Source organism: Magnolia sinica, chromosome 14 (genome assembly GCF_029962835.1).
Source record: "Magnolia sinica isolate HGM2019 chromosome 14, MsV1, whole genome shotgun sequence".
Taxonomy (NCBI): Eukaryota; Viridiplantae; Streptophyta; class Magnoliopsida; order Magnoliales; family Magnoliaceae; genus Magnolia; species Magnolia sinica.
Window position 1 is genome coordinate 15,022,091 of NC_080586.1, and position 19,762 is coordinate 15,041,852.

The 19,762-nt window shown below is 38.6% G+C and overlaps 1 protein-coding gene across 1 annotated transcript; it reads left to right on the forward strand.

Moving 5' to 3' along the window:
* The first annotated feature begins 3,824 nt into the window (after positions 1-3,824).
* LOC131225330 (outer envelope pore protein 16-4, chloroplastic) lies at positions 3,825-19,281 on the forward strand. Its single transcript, XM_058220853.1, has 6 exons — positions 3,825-3,949; positions 13,252-13,303; positions 13,830-13,861; positions 14,015-14,048; positions 17,069-17,136; positions 19,014-19,281. The coding sequence occupies exons 1-6, from the start codon at positions 3,878-3,880 to the stop codon at positions 19,146-19,148; spliced, it is 393 nt and encodes a 130-aa protein (XP_058076836.1). The 5' UTR covers positions 3,825-3,877; the 3' UTR covers positions 19,149-19,281.
* The last annotated feature ends 481 nt before the right edge of the window (positions 19,282-19,762 follow it).

Consider the following 19,762-nt stretch of genomic DNA (forward strand, 5'->3'; position numbering starts at 1 on the left):
GCTCGTGTTCGGCCCGATCATAATTGGATTCAATCACATTAGTAGCTTAATCCGGATTAATTTATCAGTAATAAATCCACACGTGTGATCGAATCATATGATCCTGCGTCCTCAGGACACTGTTCCGATTGGGGCGGGTGTTACAATCGTACAATTATAAACTTCTATTATGCATAATTAAATTGCTGCATATTTTCGCTATTGTTGTCATGTTTCCTTTAACAATTAATGTAGCGTAGGTATTATGAATTTTCTACGGAGCTCATTGAAGGATTCGAGAAATAGAAATGAGGGATCGTCTCTTGTAAAGAGGGCTGGTTCATCATACAAGAGTTCAGATTCACCTACGGATCAAGTTGTAACACCCAAAAAAACTTCGACGCCCTCGCGCAAAGGTCCTTCATCGAAGAGTCTATCAAACCCAAAACGAAGGATACCCATTAGTAGGAAAAATCTTAGGATACAGTGGTCTGATACAATGGATAATTCCTTGGTTAATGCCTTAGTTGAGCAAGTAAATCTTGACCTTAATAGTGACATCGGATTTAAACCAGAAGCATATAAAGATAGAATCAAAAAAATCCATGAAAGATGTGAAATAATCTTGGAAATTTGTCATATTTCAAACCGTCTTTGCACTTTGAAGAGATTCTACTGGGCAATCAAGGACATGCTTAATGCCAGTGGTTTTGGTTGCGACCCAGATGAGAAGATGGTTGTAGCTACTGATGATGTCTAGAAAGGCTATATCGCGGTAAGTTTGGATAAGATTTTCTATTCAGTTTTGTGGTAGAAATCATGTCTATTTACACGTGTTGATTATAATACTGTAAGGTAAATATATCATCTCTCTGTCTATAGTCACACCCATATGCTGAAAGAGTGCGCGGGAAGCACATCGAAAAATATGACGATTTGGCGTTTATCTTCGACAATAAGTGTGCACGCAGTTCCTTCGTGAATACGGCTTACTTGTCACCCATTTCAGGGAGACGTCACACACAAAGTGATCTGAATTCAGATGATGGTTCGGAAGAGGAGGCTTCTGAGACTGTTCGTCTCTCATCCGATGATGACGATGATCAGGACCTTGCTCCTCGCATTCACTGCAATGAGGGATCTACTCATCGGGCAAAGCACTATAACAAAGAGCCCGATGGAGACGACAACAGGATCCAGACACAGTCGCTCAACAACGAGCGAGATGAGCCGTCACCGGAAGGGTAAGTCGAGTGATCATATAGGTAACAAGATGGGGGAAATAGCCGAAGCGGTGAAATCCTTGACAATAACTATGTCGCAGGGCAAGAGTATGACACGTCTACAACGATTGCTTGGGATTCTTGAGGAAGTGGAGGGACTAAGCCACGAAGACCAACTCCGGGTTGCAAGAGTTTTGCAGTCCAATTTAGTCAGTGCAGCTTTTTTTTATGAAGATATGCCATGAAAGGAGAAATGAGTGGATACATAAACTTATACTCAATCGCAATGGCCCCGAATGAAAATGGGCCAGCTGTGATAGCTGCTGACTATCTTGTTTTTGAACAAACTTTATCTTTTTGTTGGGATTTCTGTGGACACTGTTATATGGGTGCCTGTTTTTGGCACGATTGGAGATGCTACTGAATAGTTTGGGTGCTATAATTGTTGTTGGAACGGCAATTGTAGCTTATTATCTTGACCAATTTAATTTGAAAATGTTATATGTTTATTTCAGAAATGGTTGCAGGTTTATAGCAGGTGTTGGTGGTTAAAATTGCTTGAACTGATGGATAGTATTCGTCAGAGTAACAACGTGCGTGCAGGAGAATGTTGATGGACGTTGGGTTTGGTTTATGGCTCATGCATTTGTGGCAGTGATGTGTGACCATTGAACTGTTCCCGTTCGATTTATGATGCTAATCAAATATCTTTATTTTACAAGGGATAGTTGAAATATCGCAGTAGGGAGTCATATACTGTAGAATCCCTCAAACAGAAATATAATCTGAAGTATGATTACCCTATTTATAGTTACAACTTCTAGGTTGAATTTCATTTCACTTCTATTGTTACAGTACTGTTTTGCGTAATTTACACTGTTACCATTATGTCTTAACAGCTGGTTTCTCTATTTCACAGGGATGTATGAAATTTAATTGCTTTACCAAATGCAGGAAAATGAATAGAAAGTTTTACGTCGTGTTTATGGGAAGAGTCCCAGGCATATATGAAAAGTGAGAGGACTGCAACGCACAGGTTCACCGATTCAGTGGATGCAGACATCAGTCCTTCATGACCTACGATGAGGTCGTCACTACGTGGAATCGTCATAAGGTTAACTGATTGTTATCTTTCATACATTACTTTCATCCTCCCCAAGCTTATTACAACTTTCATCATCTGGTAATAACAGAACATGTGACTTCTTTCTGTATCATTTAGGCTACCGTCATCCATGGAGCGGTGGGGAGGATACCTAACGATGACAGCGTTCGTGAATCACCTCGTGCGGCGACGATGAGGACTAACTGGAGTGTAAGTGCTCCGGCAGAGGCATGCGTGTATCAGCAGTTCGGTAATCGGGGCATGGATGAAGGAAGACCGGAAAGGGTGGCATATGCTAGTGAAAGAGGCCAGCAAGTGAGAGTGCATCCCCTTGTCAGTTTGCTACTTGGTCTATTGATTTTATATGCGGCTATTAGGGAGTTCATTTCATATTTATTTATGTGAGGAAGGGGAGATTACTATTCCTGATTGAATCCTGGTTTTTTGAAGCTATGTTGGCCTGTTGGATCATAGAAAGCTTGGATGAAGAATATTTATTTTCTTTTGCACTTACATTTGAATTGTTTCGACTCAGTATCAGATTGGATCGACAGTCCGATCGAATTTTCTTTGTTTCTACAATTTGTAATGTTAAACACTCACTCTTTCTATTTTCTTACAATTTGTGGACTTATGAAAATTATGTTCATTTAATTGAGTTTGTACATAATGAAGCACTGGACCATATCCTAATGGGTCCCACAAGTAGTAGATGCTGGCAGCTGAATCGGATTGCCTCCCTCCCCTCCATCCGTGGGTAATGATGGATGCTATTTGAGCCCTGCCATGGATGGGTGGACGGGATGGTTTGGCTACAAGGACCTAATTCATTCACAATCTGACGAGTGTAAAATAGATGGACGGCATGGATGGGTCACATACATCATTGTGGGGCCCACATAGCACTGACCATCAACCCATCGAAGCCGGGCAGTAGGAAGAGGCAATGCATTTCGGCTTCAATATAAAAGGTATATACACTACGTGGCCCATATCCGTCATATCCAAACATTAATTACTTGGACGCATTTGTATACTTGCCCAACAAGCAATCTAATCCAAACACTCGCCTGTCCTCTGCGTATGTGGATGTATTTCGATTTTTGTCGAATCGTATACTTAAAAAATAGATGGACACAATGCAACACAATAGGAAACGTAAATCCAACCAGGCCCTTAGTTTCAATGGAAGGCATTCCAAAATTGGGCTACCAAACGAGCCCTAAAGATATCTGTGGTCTAATGACTCATTATCTGAACCATTCTTTTTATTCCATTTACATGGGTGGGCCATCAATTCTAATAATATCAGAAGAGCTCATCCAGTGGACCACACAGCCACAAAGCTAATTGGTGGGGTAGGTTCCTCACTGAGGAAAATGGCTCCCATTTACATAGCAAAACTCCTCTGATTGAACGGTAAAAACAACGTATTGGTTGATTTCTACATAGTAGGCCATCAGTAGTAGGGCCCAATGAATGAACTGGTGGACCGCTATTTTGGGTAGTCCAGCGGCGTAAAACCAGTGTTTGGGCGCTTCCTACCCTCTTCTACTCTGTTTGAAGAAAGATGGAGGGATTGTCCGAAGACGAATTCCCTTGCTCTTCCATCGCCGTTGATTCCTTCCTTCGTCTTGGATTTGTAAACGTTCATCTCTCTCTCTCTCTCTCTCTCTCTCTCTCTCTCTCTCTCTCAATGGTGATTTTGCAGTGTTATGATTTCTCATATAAATCTGGAGATTTACTGATCTCTCATGTTATCCGTACAGATGCTATGGCCCAGGAATCAAGCTTGTCTGCTCATCAGGTGAGCTATGATGTACAAACAGTCGTCATTTGACGGACGAATCTGTCCTACCCGATGAGCAGACGGGCCAGCGCAACTAAATATTGGGTTCCATGGCCCACCTAACGAACGGATTGGATACCTCCACCTCGGCACATGTGGAGGCATGGTTCTGGGGCCTGTGCTCTGTATACTATGTGCAAGAACAAAAATTCATCTATAAAGATTGAAAAAAGAAAAAGATAGTTGCAGTTATCCGCAAAACTAAAAATGCTGTTAGATTGACTGTAGATTTCTTTAAATGGTTGGAAATTGTGAGAATTATCATTTTCTGTAGTTTGATTTTGAAAATTGTAGAACGTATGTACAGTTAATGCTATTTATCGGCAATCACAACATCTATATGACTCATCTACTAATTTTTTTAAATGAAAATTGTCAGATTTTGCATTTGTCTACTGCCCTAAAATAAGTGCAAGCGTTTAGAACACATAGTGAGTGATACATGCATAGAAGTGTCCAGGGAGTTAATCTGGTGGGTCTTGGGAAAGAAAGGGGTTTCAAGAGGATATATTGACATTGTTAAGGATATGTATGAGGGAGCGGTAACAATTGTGAAGACTACTACTAGAGAGACAAGTGAGTTCCCAATTACTGTAGGCTTGCACCAGGGCTTGGCATTGAGCTTGTACCTTTTCGCACTGGTTGTGGATGAGTTAATGAGGCATTTGCAGGAACAGATCCCGTGGAGTATGGTGGGATGCTTTACAATCAGAAGGATTTAAAATTAATATAACTAAAGCAATGTATATGGAGTGCAGTTTTAGCAACAATAAGAGTGAAAACGAGGAATTAGTTAAGATTGATGACCAAGAAGTTTCCCAAAATGACCACTTTCAATACCTTGGGTCAATGGTCCATAAGAGTGGAGAGACTGAGAAGGATGTTGTCCATAGAATTCAAGTTGGGTGGAAGAAATAGAGATGTTCCTCTAGAGTTTTATGTGATCTTTGTGTATCACTCGAACTGAAAGGGAAATTTTATAGGATAGCTATAAGACTAACTATGCTTTATGGAACAAAATGTCAGGCAATTAAGGATCAACATGTTCATAGGATGCATGTAGCTGAAATGATAATATTGAGGTGGATGTGTGGAAAGACAAGGAAGGATAGAGGTGAATGCATTCAAGGGAACTTTGGAGTAGCCACAATAGGTAATAAGATGAGAAGTAGACTTGGATGGTTGGTCATGTGCAACAGAGACTAAGAACTGCACTTGTTAGAAGGAGTGAGTGGTACAAGTTGAAGGTGTTGTTCCAGTGCTCAAATAATTATCATAAATAATATAATATTTGTAGGATGACAACAATAACAGATATGAAATAATCAAATAAATAAATAAGAACAAGTGCACCCGAAGTCGTGAAGGAAAATAAGAGAAAAAGAGAATGAAAAATTATGTAATCAGTGGAGGCACATAACCAAGTCGCTTTCTTGAAAACGATTCGCACTATGTCTCGAACTAGATGAATGACCCAGATGCCTTGTTGCGACCGCTTTTGGGATACAATTGCCGATCAACGAAAATGACTGACACCACCACCACAGCAGTTGATGCTCAATATATGAGTAAAAGAATAATAAAAAATCAGAGACAAAAATAATGAAGAGTGAAAAAGTTGTTTTCTGTGCAAAGAGAACAAAGAGAGAAATGGCGGTTGCGATTTTTAGTTTTCTTTTGTTTATATAGAAATCCCAAAGCACACGTGGCCGATATATGGTGTTGAGGTGGCAACCAACATGTGTAAACGGTCACAACAACATTGTTTCAAACGTGCAATGTGGAACGGAGTAACCGGCACAAGACTTGGTTAAAGGAAAAAAAAAATTCAGAAAAACAAAATTGATCATATAACAAAGCCAAGCTTGAGCCTGACCTGACATGCACATACAATGCGACGAGTGGGCTCGCGCGCGATGCTTGGCATACAATACTCAAGAGCTAATACAAAAGCAATAGATAAGAAACTATATATAAAGGAGAAAAAATCCTCATCTAGTTCCAATGTGAGACTATTTCCAAAAGCACTTTGTTAAAGAGTCTAAAAGACCCTTTGCTCTCTCTCTCTCTCTCTCTCTCTCTCTCTCTCTTATTAAAAAAAGAAGAAGAAGCTAAACCAATTAATTCACTCAGATATTTGTGATATGAAAGAAACCCAAGCTAGAGGTGGTAAAATGTATTTTATTACCTTTATAGATGACCACTTTAGGATTTACCATGTATTTCTTATTAGAAGGATGAAGCCTTGAACATGTTTAAGATTTCAAGGCTGAAGTAAAAAATCAGCTTAGTCGTAAGATAAAAAAACCTTAGAAGTGATAGGGGAGGTGAGTGTACATCACTAGCATTCCATAAATTTTGTACATCTAAAGGGATCATACATCAGTACACCGCTCCCTATACCCCTCAGCAAAATGAAGTTGCTAAGAGAAAAAATAGAACCTTAATAGATCTAGGAAATGCTATGCTTAGTTCTTTAGATCTACCTAATAATTTGTGAGGCGAAGCTATTCTTGCAACTGCCTATATCCTAAATAGGATTCCTTCTAGTAAGACAGATAAATCTCTATACAAGTTGTGGAAAGGTAGGGCCCCTAACCTAAACTACTTTAGGACTTGGGGATATCTATCTAATGTTAGATTAGTTGAACCTATATGACCTAAATTAGGAGACAGAACTATTGACTGTGTATTTGTTGGGTACTCACTCAACAGTAAAGCTTATAGGTTTTTAACTTTAGATGATTCTTCTATTATAAAATCAAGAGATGCTGACTTTTTTAAAGATGCGCTTCCTTTTAAGTCAAAAATTAGTGGGGGTGATCGTTTAGACTTAGGGGCTAAAAGTGTTGATTTATCCAGATCCTTTAGTTCTAATGAACTTGATACCTTACCTAGAGCTAGTAAGAAGGCTAGATTAGCAGAGGATTTTGGACGTGATTTCTTTACCTACAACGTTGAAGGTGATCTGATCTCATTTATAGAGGCTATGTCATCCCGTGATGCCTCCTTTTTGGAAGGAGGCTATACATACCGAGATGGATTCCATCACGGCAAATCATACATGGAATCTAATTGACTTACCCAATGGTTTGAAACCGCTAAGATGTAAGTGAGTTTTTAGAAAGAAGCTAAAACCCGATGGTTTAATAGATAAATACAAAGCTAGACTAGAAGGCAAAGGGTACAGATAGAAGGAATGAATAAATTTCTTTGATACCTATTCTTCAATCTCTAGGATTGCATCCATTAGAGTCCTAATAGCAATCACATCTTACATAATTTGATTATACATTAGATGGATGCCAAAATTGCTTTTATGCATCGAGATCTCGACGGGGAGATCTACATGGAGCAACTCGAAGGGTTTGTAAACCCTACCCAGCTCAGCCTCTAAAGGTATGCAGATTGGTTAAATCCCTATATAGTCTTAAGCAAGCTCCAAAGCAATGGCATGCTAGGTTTTACTCGATACTAAGAGAATAGCTTCAAAATAAATGAAGTAGATAAGTGTATATATTATAAAAATAATGGCTCTGTGAATATAATCATTTGTTTATTTGTTGATGACCTACTCATGTTTGGATCAAACATTACTATTATTAATCAAACTAAGGCTTTTTTATTATCCAAGTTTGAAATGAAAGACTTATGAGTGGCTAATGTGATCCTAGGGATCAAAATTATCAGAAAAGTGGATGAGATAATTCTTTCACAATCTCATTATATAGAGTCCATTTAAATAATAATAAAAAATACAATATGGCAGACAACTAGCCTGTTTGCACTCCTTTTGATCCAAGTATTCATTTATATCCCAATAGAGGGACAAGTGTGGATTAGAATGGATATGCTAGTATTATTGGCAATCTTATTTATGCAATGAAGTGCACTAGACCAGATATAGTTTATGTTGTGGGAAAACTAAATAAGTGCACTAATAATCTTAGTGAAGAGTATTGGGAAGTTGTTCGTAGAGTACTTAAATACTTAAACATGACTCATCACTATGGTTTACACCATGGTAGATATCCAATGGTATTAGAAGGATATTCTGATGCTGATTGGAATTCCATTTTTGATAGTTGCAAGGTAACCAATGGTTACATCTTTCTTATAAGTAGAGGAGTTGTAAGTTGGAAATCCAAAAAACAATCTATTATCTCTGACTCTACTATGAAGTCTAAGCTTATAGCTCTTAACCTTCGCTGCGGAAGAACCGAGTGGTTAAGAAATCTTTTGCCTGATGTTCCGTTTTGGAGTAAACCAATTCTTACTGTAAAACTAAACTGTGATGGTAATGCAACTATCAAGCGTGCAAACAACTCATAATACAATGGTAAAAGGAGACTGATAAGCAACAAACACAGTAGACACAGTAGAATGAGAGAATTACTCAAAGGAGTAATCTTCATAAATGAGATTAGATCGCTACCGAATCTGGCAGTTCCTTTAACTAAGGGCCTTGCAAGAGGGAAAAAAATAATCTATAGTACCGCTAAGGGAATGAAACTTAAAACCAATTGAATGAACTACCTGTGATGGTAACCCAACTTGAATCACTGATGATCCTAAAAAACATGTTCAATGCGACAAATGAGTTACAGAGTAGTTTTAAGAGGCACTGAGTTGAGGAAACTGGGTTTTGTGTCCCATTCTGATGTTGAACCAGTGCTACTTGTGATAGATTGGAGGATGAGGTCAAGCTTCTTAATGAGTTCTATAGTCTTATGGATGGAACGCATAGTCATGAGTGTGTTCTTGATAGACTCACCTATATGAGTATGAGGGTGTGGCTGCCTTTTATGAGAATCTGGCTCGTTCTCTAGAGCATTCATGAAGTTGGGATTAACACATGGCCTTAAAGTGCATAATGTTTATATACACCAAAGAAGTGGTGATCTTGTGTGTGTGTGTGTGTGTGAAGTACTGTCTGACCATTCAATAGGTTAGTTTTGTAGGGCACTGTCCACTAAGTCTAGTATAAGGGATTACTTCTCACTAATCACTATGCAAAGGTTCAAGTCTACATGACACCTTTGTTTATGCACACTAAATCTGATGCTCAAATATCTTTTCTTTTTAAAAAATAGTGGGGGATTGTTGGTTTGGCTTTTTTTAAAAATAAAATAAAAGAGCGCAAAAGGTCTTTTAGACTCTTTAGAAAAGTACTTTTGGGAATAGTTCGACATTGGAACTAAAGGAGGGTTTTTTCCTCCTTTATATATAGTTTCTTGTGTATTTCTTTTATATTACCTCTTGGGTATGGTATGGTATGCCAAGCACAACATGTGCACGCGCCCGCCATGCCGAGTCGTGTCGTACATGACGAGCTTGGGCTTGTCTAAATGATCAATTTTGTTTTTTCGATTCTTTATTTATTTTTTGCTTTGACTAAGTCTTACTCGGGTTAGTCGATTCCATGTCGCACGTTTGAAGCAATGGTGTTGTGACTGTTTACACACGCTGGTCGCCACCTCAGCGCCATGTGTACTTTGGGATTTCTATATAAATTCTTTTTTTTTTTTCCGAAAAACCTAAGGATCATTGAAGACGGAAACTAAAAATCACAGTTGTTCTCTCTCTCTCTCTCTCTCTCTCTCTCTGTTCTCTTTACATACAGAACAATTTTTTCTTCGTTATTTTCCATCTCTGATTTTCGATTATTCTTTTACTAACATATTGATCATCAACCGCTATGGTAGTAGTGTCAACGATTTTTTCCGATCGGTGATTGTATCCCAAAGGCAGTTGTAGCAAGGCATCTGGGCTATTCATCTAGTTTGAGATATAGCTACGAATCGTCTTTAGGAAAGTGACCTGGTTACACGCCTCCACTGATTACATAATTTGTTAGTCTTATTTTCTCTTATTTTCCTTCACAACTTCAGGTGCACTTGTTCTAATTTATTTATTTGATTATTTTATGTCTGTTATTGCTGTCATCTTGCAAACATTATATTATTTTTTATAATTATTTGAGCATTGGAACAACAGAAGGCTCTAAAACAACAAAGAGGAAGGCCCAAAAGGATGTGAATGGAGGTAGCAAGATAAGATCAATGACCTATGACGTAACTAAAAGTATAGCCCTTGATAGAATGGAGTGGAAAAATAAGATTTATGTCGTCAATCCCTATTAATTGGGATAAGGCTTATATGGTGGTGGTGGTGGTGGTAGTGGTGATGAAGATGATAGTGATAGATGCGCAAGTACATGCATCATTTGCATGTATTTATATACATATATGTATGCCTTTTTATAATGTTTAAAGACAGGGGCTATAATGATTTATGGAAATGAGTAGCGGACTCATGCTTTTGGATACACCCCCCACATGCAAGATATGGCACATGTTTACAAGATTCGGCAGTTTAGGTTAATCCATTTATCAGGTGGGCGTGAAATGCATGGAACATTACCAATTTCCTTTTAACCATCCACTTTTTCCATATGCTTGTTGGCAAAGCTGATTATTAGAGCTGCTTAATTTTTGTGCTCGGGAACAGAGTTTATCTCTTGGTACATGCCATCTTGGTGAATCCAGATGCATGGGTCTTGTTAGCAGGGCTCAAGATTTTAATGCTCTAAATTTTAGGACCTCCAAAAGGGCAAGGCGTTGAGGGCTAAATTGTGGAAGTCTTAACAGGCAATAAAAAAATTGAACTCAGAGCGGTTAAGATCAATGTAATAGACATTAGCTTGCAACAATTAGTGTGTATAAATTCATGTTTACCAAAGAGTGGTGGGGTAAGGATCTTCTTCTAGACAGTTTAAAAAAATAAAATAAAGTAAAAAGGGAAAGAAAGAAAGAAAGAGAGGTTCTTCTTCTAGCAAGTTAAGAAACATCAAAAGGCGACTTTTATGGATGAATGATCATTGTCTTTATCATTATTATTGACAACATAAATCACGTTAGGTAGGCTGCAAACTATACAAACATTGACAATTTGAAATTTAATAGTTGTAAGGTATATCTATTCATTATAAATTGCTCTCTCTCTCACCCTCCCCCCCTGTGCATGTGTGTTTGTTGGCACTCATTAAGAATGGGGCCTTAGATAGGATTGACTAGTGAAACAAATGGAGGGGCATTTCACACCGGGCTCGAGTGGGGTGGCCTATGGGATGCAGGGGCACACTTGGAGTGGGCGACCCGTGTGAGGCGAGTGGGGTTCTGCTGAGGTCCTAACCCATGAGATGTGGGGCCTAGGCTATGAGATAAAGAGATTAATTTGCCATGCTTTATCAGTTCGAGCTTTTAGAGTAATGGTTAATTGTCCTACATCAAAGTAGTATTAGAGCGGAAGGTCTCGTGTTCGAGACTCCTCACCAGGAGTGATTAATACAGGGGCATTTTCACATTGGGCTCGAGTAGGGTGGCCTGTGGGATGTAAGGGCACACTCAGGGTGGGTGGCCTGTGTGAGGCGGGTGCGTGTGAAGCAAGCCCCACCCGTGTGAGGTGGGTAGCTTGTGTGAAGCGGAAGCCATGTGAAGTAGGGCCCACGAGGGGGGGTTCTGCCGAGGTCCTAACCCATGAGATGTGGGGCCTGGGCTAAGAGATAAAGGGATTAATTCGTCATGATCTATCAATTCGAGCTTTTAGAGCAAGTGATTAATTGTCCTACATCAGAAATGGAATTCATCACACTGACCCCAAATAACTAAGATAAGGCTTTTGGTGATGGTGAGGGTGATGATAGTGGGAACGATGATTATGGTGATGGGTGTGGGTGTTCCCATGTATGTTAGCTCTCCGTAGCATCCCTGCTCCTCCACCTGTGTTGGGACAAACCATGCATCAATACTAGGCAACAAAGTAACTTTAGTAGGTCCAAGGTAGAATATTTGGAATGCAACTTTAGTAGGATAAGCAAAGTATTCCAAAATGATTATGTACCTATAGCAGTGGTAACCGTTACACATTACGGGGTCATAATAGCTGTGAGGGTTCGTTTTGGGGCCGAAATAGGTTTTTTCCAAGCATCGTAACGGTAACAACATTACGGCCACCGTTACCATTAGGGAATACCTCGAGGAGAAGTTACAAAGATGATCTTTGGTTAAAACTAATTGCCAATGTATTCCTCAAAGCAATTTAGTTCCTTTTTTTTTTTTTTAAATCGATTTATTCAAAGTGATTTATTCCATTTCATTGCTTTACAATTCAAAAGTCTATGTGTATGTTTTTAATAGAGCTGAGTGGTTAAAGTGGAAATCTTCCATCCTTCAAAAAAAAAAAAAAAAAGTGGAAATCTTCCTTTTGGAGTTTTGGGTGATCACATCATGCCAATGAAACTTGAGGGAAATTTTGATAAGACAATTATTTGACCAATGATGCTTTATGAGGTTGGGCGCTGGGCAATTAGGAGGCAAACGTGATCAAAGAATGAGGGTGGCATGTATGAGCATGTTGAGATGGATGTCTAAGAGAGTAGTAAGGATAGAACTAAGAATGAGGTCCTTTGATGCAGCTTGAGAGTAGTCCCGATAGGAAATAAAATGATGGAGAGCTATTGAGATGGTTTGGCTCGTATGTGCTCCAAGAAACTGAGATGGGAGGGGAAGTTTGAGTAGGACCGACAAGCCTGAAAGGAGAATGAGGAGAAGACCTAACAGACTTGGATTGAGGTGGTGACCGTGTTTGCTTTCCGAGGATAAGGCCACATATAAGAATTATTGGTGATTACGAATTTGTAAGTAACCCCAAATACTTGGATAAGGCTAGGATGATCATGTTAGCTCTAGCAGATGGTTACTCCGGGTGCATAGATTGTCAAATACCATTAAGATGGTAATATACACAAATTATTCACATGATTGAATTGGATTCTTTGCCACCTCTCTTAGCCTTCTTGTTGTTTGTCTTAGTAAAGTAATAATCAGTGTTCCACTAAATAAATAAAACATCTTCAACCTTGCAAAAAAACATGGCTGAAATTGACCTATTTTTCTCTAATTTCACTCAAGGGCTTTTGTTGAGTTACTCTTCATTATCAGCTCATTCAAATACTAATATCAGCTCATTCAAATACTAAGGAAAACATTTTTTATATGGTTTAATTATTAAACAATGCAATCCATGTCTTTCAGGCGGGATCAGCTTGGGGATTATTTATTGGTCCATATGAAGCTGGCAAAAAAGGTACAGAAAATTTGCTGTCAAACGTTAATTTTTTGAAGCAGAATTGATTTATAAAAAGAATATTCCAATTTATATGTATGTATGGACTATTTATATACTATGGACACTTACGTGCAGCAGACATGGAAAATTTCAGTTGTGTGTGAGATCTGAGCCGTACATCAGGTGGGTCTCATCATGTATATCCTGGGCGTCCTGGCCACAAAATCAGGCTGACTGCTCATCGGGTGTGCCACACAAGTACACTGAATATGGATGGACCATTGCCATTTTTCTAACCATCCATTTTTTACACACTTGTGGGACCACTGATGAATTGAACAGTCTTATTCGTGGGCATGGACTGATGACACATGGAGGATGGCTGATGTACAGCTTGGATCTTGCACCAACACACCATGTCCAAGCGTGTGCGCATTCAATAATTGGATTTCATAATTACTTCAAATATATTGTTTCTACTATTCGGGCCTAAACTGACCTACTTTTGTCCTTTATCCTCTTATCTCTCTTTCTCTGGATTTAGGCTTCACTGGCACTGCTCGAGCTTCTTTCGTGGTAAGAAGACAATGACTTGATCTTATGCACTTTCGGCTTAAGATATTGTCATGCAGTGCTAATTGGGCTGCACTTTTTAAACATTCTTTCTTGCAGGGATTACATAAGTTTTCATTTATCTGATAGCTGCACTATTGAATCTGAACTTCACAGGTCAAGTCGGTTGGTAAATATGGGACCTATTGTGGTATGTTGACCAATTTTCTTTCCACCTATAATTGTAGGGCGGCTCACCTGGTTAGTTTAAAATGGATTTTCCTTATCATGCTCTGTTCTTTATCATGACTTTGCCCTGTAACTCTTTCTGTATTGTCCAATGTTATAAATTGACGAGTCACTGGCAATGCTAGTGACAATTAGCATCTAAAGGTTATGCTCTGATTTATTTTTACAAGGGCCTTCCAATAATTAGCAACTCAATATGTCTTATCTCAATCTTGATCTCTTGATAATTTAGCTTCAAATTTGCAACTTTGATGTGATTACATGTCTTCTCTAGATCTCTCGATAATTAAGCTTCAAATAGGCAACAAGTTTACAGAACTATTTACCAACAAAACCAGGGGGTGATCTCAGTTAGTTCTCCAGCAAGGTGGGTTTACTAGGTGTTGGCTCAACTTAACTCCTTCCTAAGTATGACCTCAAGGCTGTGGAGCAAGTAACTGGGCAGATCTATGGAAACGGAACTACTGAGCTCCCCAATGCTACCATTATTTGGCACAGAAGAGGGTTAAAGTATTACAGAAAATCCTTATAATTCAGCTACTAGACAATTACCTTTTCAATGTTATAATTTCATTGTTTATTTCTTTCTGGTTATTGTTTTCTCTGCTAATTATTCCTCTTTCCTCTCGATTCCTCTGCTGGGCATCTGTAATACATGATATGTGGGTCCTTCAAATCTCTTCAGGTACTCGTCGCAGATATGTCGCAACATGGGTATGGGATCTGTGTTGATTATGACTATGCCATACCCATATATTTTATACTAAAAATTTGCATAAAAATGTGTTTAAAAATTAGTAATGATATATATTACAAAACTATTTTTAATATAAAATTGTAAATATTAAACACGCGCGTATCTATATAGTATGTCATCATTATCATAGCCTTGTCCCAGCTATTTGGGTTTGGTTTAATTCTCAAGATTGCCTGGCAATAGTTCAATGACTGGTTGCCTACCCAACATCAAACCCTCCTTTACCCAGGCTGTGGACTGGCTAGTACATCACTACTATGTAGAGCGGTACTATCTACACATGCACATACATAATCATAGTAGCCTTCTCCCTTCAATTCGAGATTTGGCTTTTAAAAGTTCTGTTTGCAAAAGGCTTTACAATCAGCTGCTTACCAGGAATCAATCCTCCTCATTTACCTTGGCTCAAAATTCAATAACCAAATATTTGGTCTACTTTCCAAGAGATTTATTCTTTGTAAACCAAGGTTTAGAAACTCAAATGCTCAACTCCACTTGAAGGTCTGTCAAGTCGAAAAACTCAATCAACCTTTCCAAGTCTTGAACACCAAGGCTCAGGAATATTAATACTCAAGTTTTATAAATATTGTAGCCTTCTCTCTTCTTTTTTCCCCCTAAAAATGTTGTAGAGTCTTTGGTGAGTTGACTCTAGTTTTGTCGAATTCCATTGAGTTATTCTGAGTTTCGTCGGGTCAAGTCAACTGGGGCTGGCAATGAGCCGGACCTGGGCTAGGAAAAATCAATATTTTGAATAGCCTGGCTGGTTGGCCCGGCCTGACCAGTTCAAAGTCCAGGCCTGAACCAGCCCCCGTCTGCTAGGCCTAAAGTCAATGAGTTGCGACTAAAGTTATTACCAAATTGAGTTTTATTTTTTCTCGTTTTGTTTTTGTTTTTATTTATTTATTTTGAGTCTTTGGTGGAATCTGGTTTGAGTCTACCTGACTTGGCTGAGTCAAGTTCTTTGACTTTTTAACAGTGCTTTAAACTACCTACATTTCAAATCAGGCCCCAAACTCTGGCCCTATCAAATTCATTGTCAAATATCTAGCTAGATATCTCATGCTCTGGGTCAAGTTGAACTTTAATCTGTTTCTAGTGAATGTTCCCTTATGCCAACAACAGTCTCCCTTCCACTAAAAAAAAAAAAAGAAGAAGAAAGAAAGAAAAGAAAAAAGAAAAGAGAAAGAAAAAAAAGAAAGAAAGATATTCTCTTGAGTAATTCATGGAACCCAAAAGGAAGAGTACATAATTTACTTTAATTCTTTTATTAGGTTTTTATGTCTAAGTTCATGAATTCTAGATAAACAAGAATTACTGAGAATGCCATGACTAAAGAAAGACCATGACCTAACAATTGCTTAACGAAAAGATCCAGCTCAAATAATCACAAATATTACTTAACTACCCATGGGGAACTCAACTATTATGTTCTTGCTGTTTTAGTTTGTTTTAGGGCCTGTTTGGTTTTCAAATTACAGCGGTAAATGGCTATAAATGGGTAATAATTATTTACTCTTGTAATTGTGTGATGGCATCACTTACATTTGACTGCAATGATGATTTTGCTACATTGTTTGTTTCACCCAGAAATCACTGTATAAATGGTGGTTTTATTATGTGAAATGTAATTATTACTATTTGCTTTACCTACTTCCTTCAAGTGTATTTGACTCTATGTCTGCGAGCCATAGTTCCTGTTTAAACAAACACTTGGAAATGATAATGATGGCTCAATTACTTCGCATTTCATAGGAAATTGGAAAACCAAACAGGCCTTTAGATGGAATTTAATACTCTCATTGGTTTACTTTCTAACAAACCCATGCCTAAGTAAATAATAGATGATTTATTTCATTGATAAAAGGATGCGTTAGAGGGGCACCCTATTAAACCAAGTGCCAAAAGCCAATGTGTACTTAGATGTTTGAAAATGGGTGAAATACCAAAACCCAGTCACTCCAATAATGTATAAACTACCAAGTTATACTCCTACTGGGTTGCTATGACTTTATTTGTCATACCTAATTAATGAAGCAGAGACCAAACTGAGGCCAGAATAAACACCCATGTACATATCCATGTCTTGTACCCTGAGATTTGGCAGTGAAGCACGTCTGAAAGCTAGATCCATAGATGTAGCACCTATTGCCTTACTCGAGTCAAATAGTTGGTGATTACTTTTCTTACAAGCTGACTATATGTGTGCCCTTTCATTTTGTCTTTAGGACTTTTTGCTGGAATGTTTGCTGCAACACGCTGTGGAATTCGACGGTACCGGAGGGAAAAGGATTGGGTTAGTTTTTCTATCATATATGTACCTTATCCATATTTTAACATTGGTGTACTGCCCTTTTCTACTTACTGAAGACAAGTGATACTCTAGCATTTCTCAGTTTTTTTTCCCGTTTATTTGAATGTTTTATTTTATGGAACAACAGCACATGGTCTTGATTGCGAATCCAATCATTAAAATGGCATTATCAGAATGATTATTTCACTTGTGGTTTCAAGAACTGGTGGATGTTAAAAATGCTTTATTCTTTGGTTGCTTTATGAAAAGGTGTACATGAAATGACTAATGAAGATCCTATTCTCTTGAATGTATTTGCAGTTAAAAGAAAGCTATATATAAGTGAAGTAGGCACCTAGAACTTGGGTTGCTATCTTTGATGGATTAATTATCTAATTCTCCAGCCTGAGGATCAGAGGATGTATGGTACCTAGGGCCTTGAGTTTGTACCATTGGGGTCTGTGGTTTAGCCATCCAGAGATCATCGATCTGACGCCTCCCACTAGAGATAGACCATGCCGCAGAATTGTGCCCAGTAGGATGCTCATAACCTTTTCAATAGGCAGCCTGCACATAGATGGTTAAGAACTTTTGAACAGTGATGATTTTATTGTAAGAAGGCCAAAGCCAAATAATTACAAAAACAAAACAAAAAGGAAAGGCTAATTACAAATCTACCCAACTATCAGGAATTTCAGACGGCATCATAGCCAAAAATTCAGTCACCCATTCCTAAACAAGATCCTTGGCCCGATTACAAACTTCCACAATATCTCTTTTCCGATTCCTGAAGCATCGGAGATTCCTTTCCAACCATAGTGACCAAATTCCCTCTAGCAAACATAGATGCCAGATCTTCCCTTTGCCCCCTCCGTGCCATGCCAACAAGGGAGATTCGATGGAACCCGGCAAGACCCATTGAATGCCAAACATAAGAAAAAAGTATTCCCACTCAACAGAGAATGTCCCCAGATTGGATGGCTAGGATCTTCCAATCTGGGAGACATTTGGCATGGCCAATCCACAGTGGGGTGCATCAGTGGACTATGGACCCCACTTGTACAGATTCAAGACCTGTGGATGCTGTACATATCCTCTGGTTGTGTATCATATTATACATTTTTTATGGCACACTCTACTTGAAGAGGGTTTCATTCTAAGCGTAGTTTGTTTCATATGGTGAAAATGAATAAGATTTGGGTAATCTTCTTACTAATATATGTTACTACTGGTAGCAAAACAATTGCATAAACTTTAGAATTGTAATATGAAAAACAACAGCATAAATGTTACTGCTGGTGGCAAAAACAATGGGATAAACTTTAGAACTGTAATATGAAAAATCTTTGTCTGCTTATGATGTTCCTTGGACTGGATTAGATGCAGTAAAAACTGCAATTGTTTTGTAGCACGGGCATTTCTTGATCTGCTCACCATCCATGGAAAGGAAAATGCAAAAGCCATCTTTACACTTGCTGAAATGAATGGGCCTCATCTGATTTGAAACCCAGCTAGTATAGAAGTTTTGAGTGCATTGGAAATTTCCCAATCAGGACTAGTATTGCGGAACTATTATAGAAGTGTTGCAACTTGCGAGTGCATTGGAAATCTCTCACATTGACAGCCTACTTATCTGATTCAATCATCACTCCCAAAATTCAAAGTGGCCCTAAAGAAACTGGTCCAGTAATGTTTCAGGACTCGCGAGAGTTGAAAATTCTACAATAAGATTTATTACATCAAAAGTAGCAACCCTTAGTTGTAATTTTGTGGCAAAAGCAATCTAATTTCAATTGCGTGAGGTTCCAAAATCAGCAGTCTCAACTACTAAAAAAGTTTTCAATTGAGCTTGAGCTAATGAGCAAATCAATCTTTTACAGGTGAACGCTTCTATTGCAGGTGCTGTTACTGGCGCTGCTTTGGCCATGAGGACCCGGAGCTATCAGCAAATATTCACCACAGCAGCTATAGTATCTGCCATTGCGACTGCAGCCGATTATTCGACGGCGATCTGACCTGGCAAGCTTCTACCTTCTGGTTACTCTTTAAGGATTGCATTCTCTCAGTAATTATATAGAGAGCTCTGATCATCTACAGGCTACCTGCATGGCAAGAGCCATGCAATGCATTTTCAGCCATGAAAAATCCAGGAAAGAAAATTAAAAATGATTCCCCCCACCCAGCAAGTGATTTATTTATTTTATTATTATTTTTTTGTGGCTGAAAATGCCATGTGACAGCCTGTACATGAGCAGTTCTCTTATATGAATTAGTAGAAGTGAATTACTTGATTTGCATGAGAATTGTGGAAGGCATCTTTAGCTCAAAGCCGCCACTCATTTCAATTTTTCTAATGCCTTTGGACCCATGAACAGAAACCATAGAAAGCCAAAATCTTTGAAATGGTGTTTCTCTACGAATGTGAATATTTTTGGGTGTCTTTGGATGTAACTGAAACCAAAGCTAAATGCATATCTTAGTGGAATGGACAATGCATTTATTGCTGCATAGACGCCGGAACTGGATTGTGTGGGATACAGGTTCTCTGCCTTCACCCAAATCAGTAGTGGACTTGAAGCATAGGATATTGATTTTTAGTTGGCCATGGCTCATCCATCAGACTCGAGAC

Coding starts and splice junctions, on each gene's coding strand:
- LOC131225330 (XM_058220853.1), top strand. CDS start 3,878: ATGGAGGGATTGTCCGAAGACGAATTCCCTTGCTCTTCCATCGCCGTT. Junction 14,049..17,068: donor TAAATATGGGACCTATTGTG/GTATGTTGACCA, acceptor TTTTGTCTTTAG/GACTTTTTGCTGGAATGTTT. Junction 17,137..19,013: donor ACCGGAGGGAAAAGGATTGG/GTTAGTTTTTCT, acceptor AATCTTTTACAG/GTGAACGCTTCTATTGCAGG.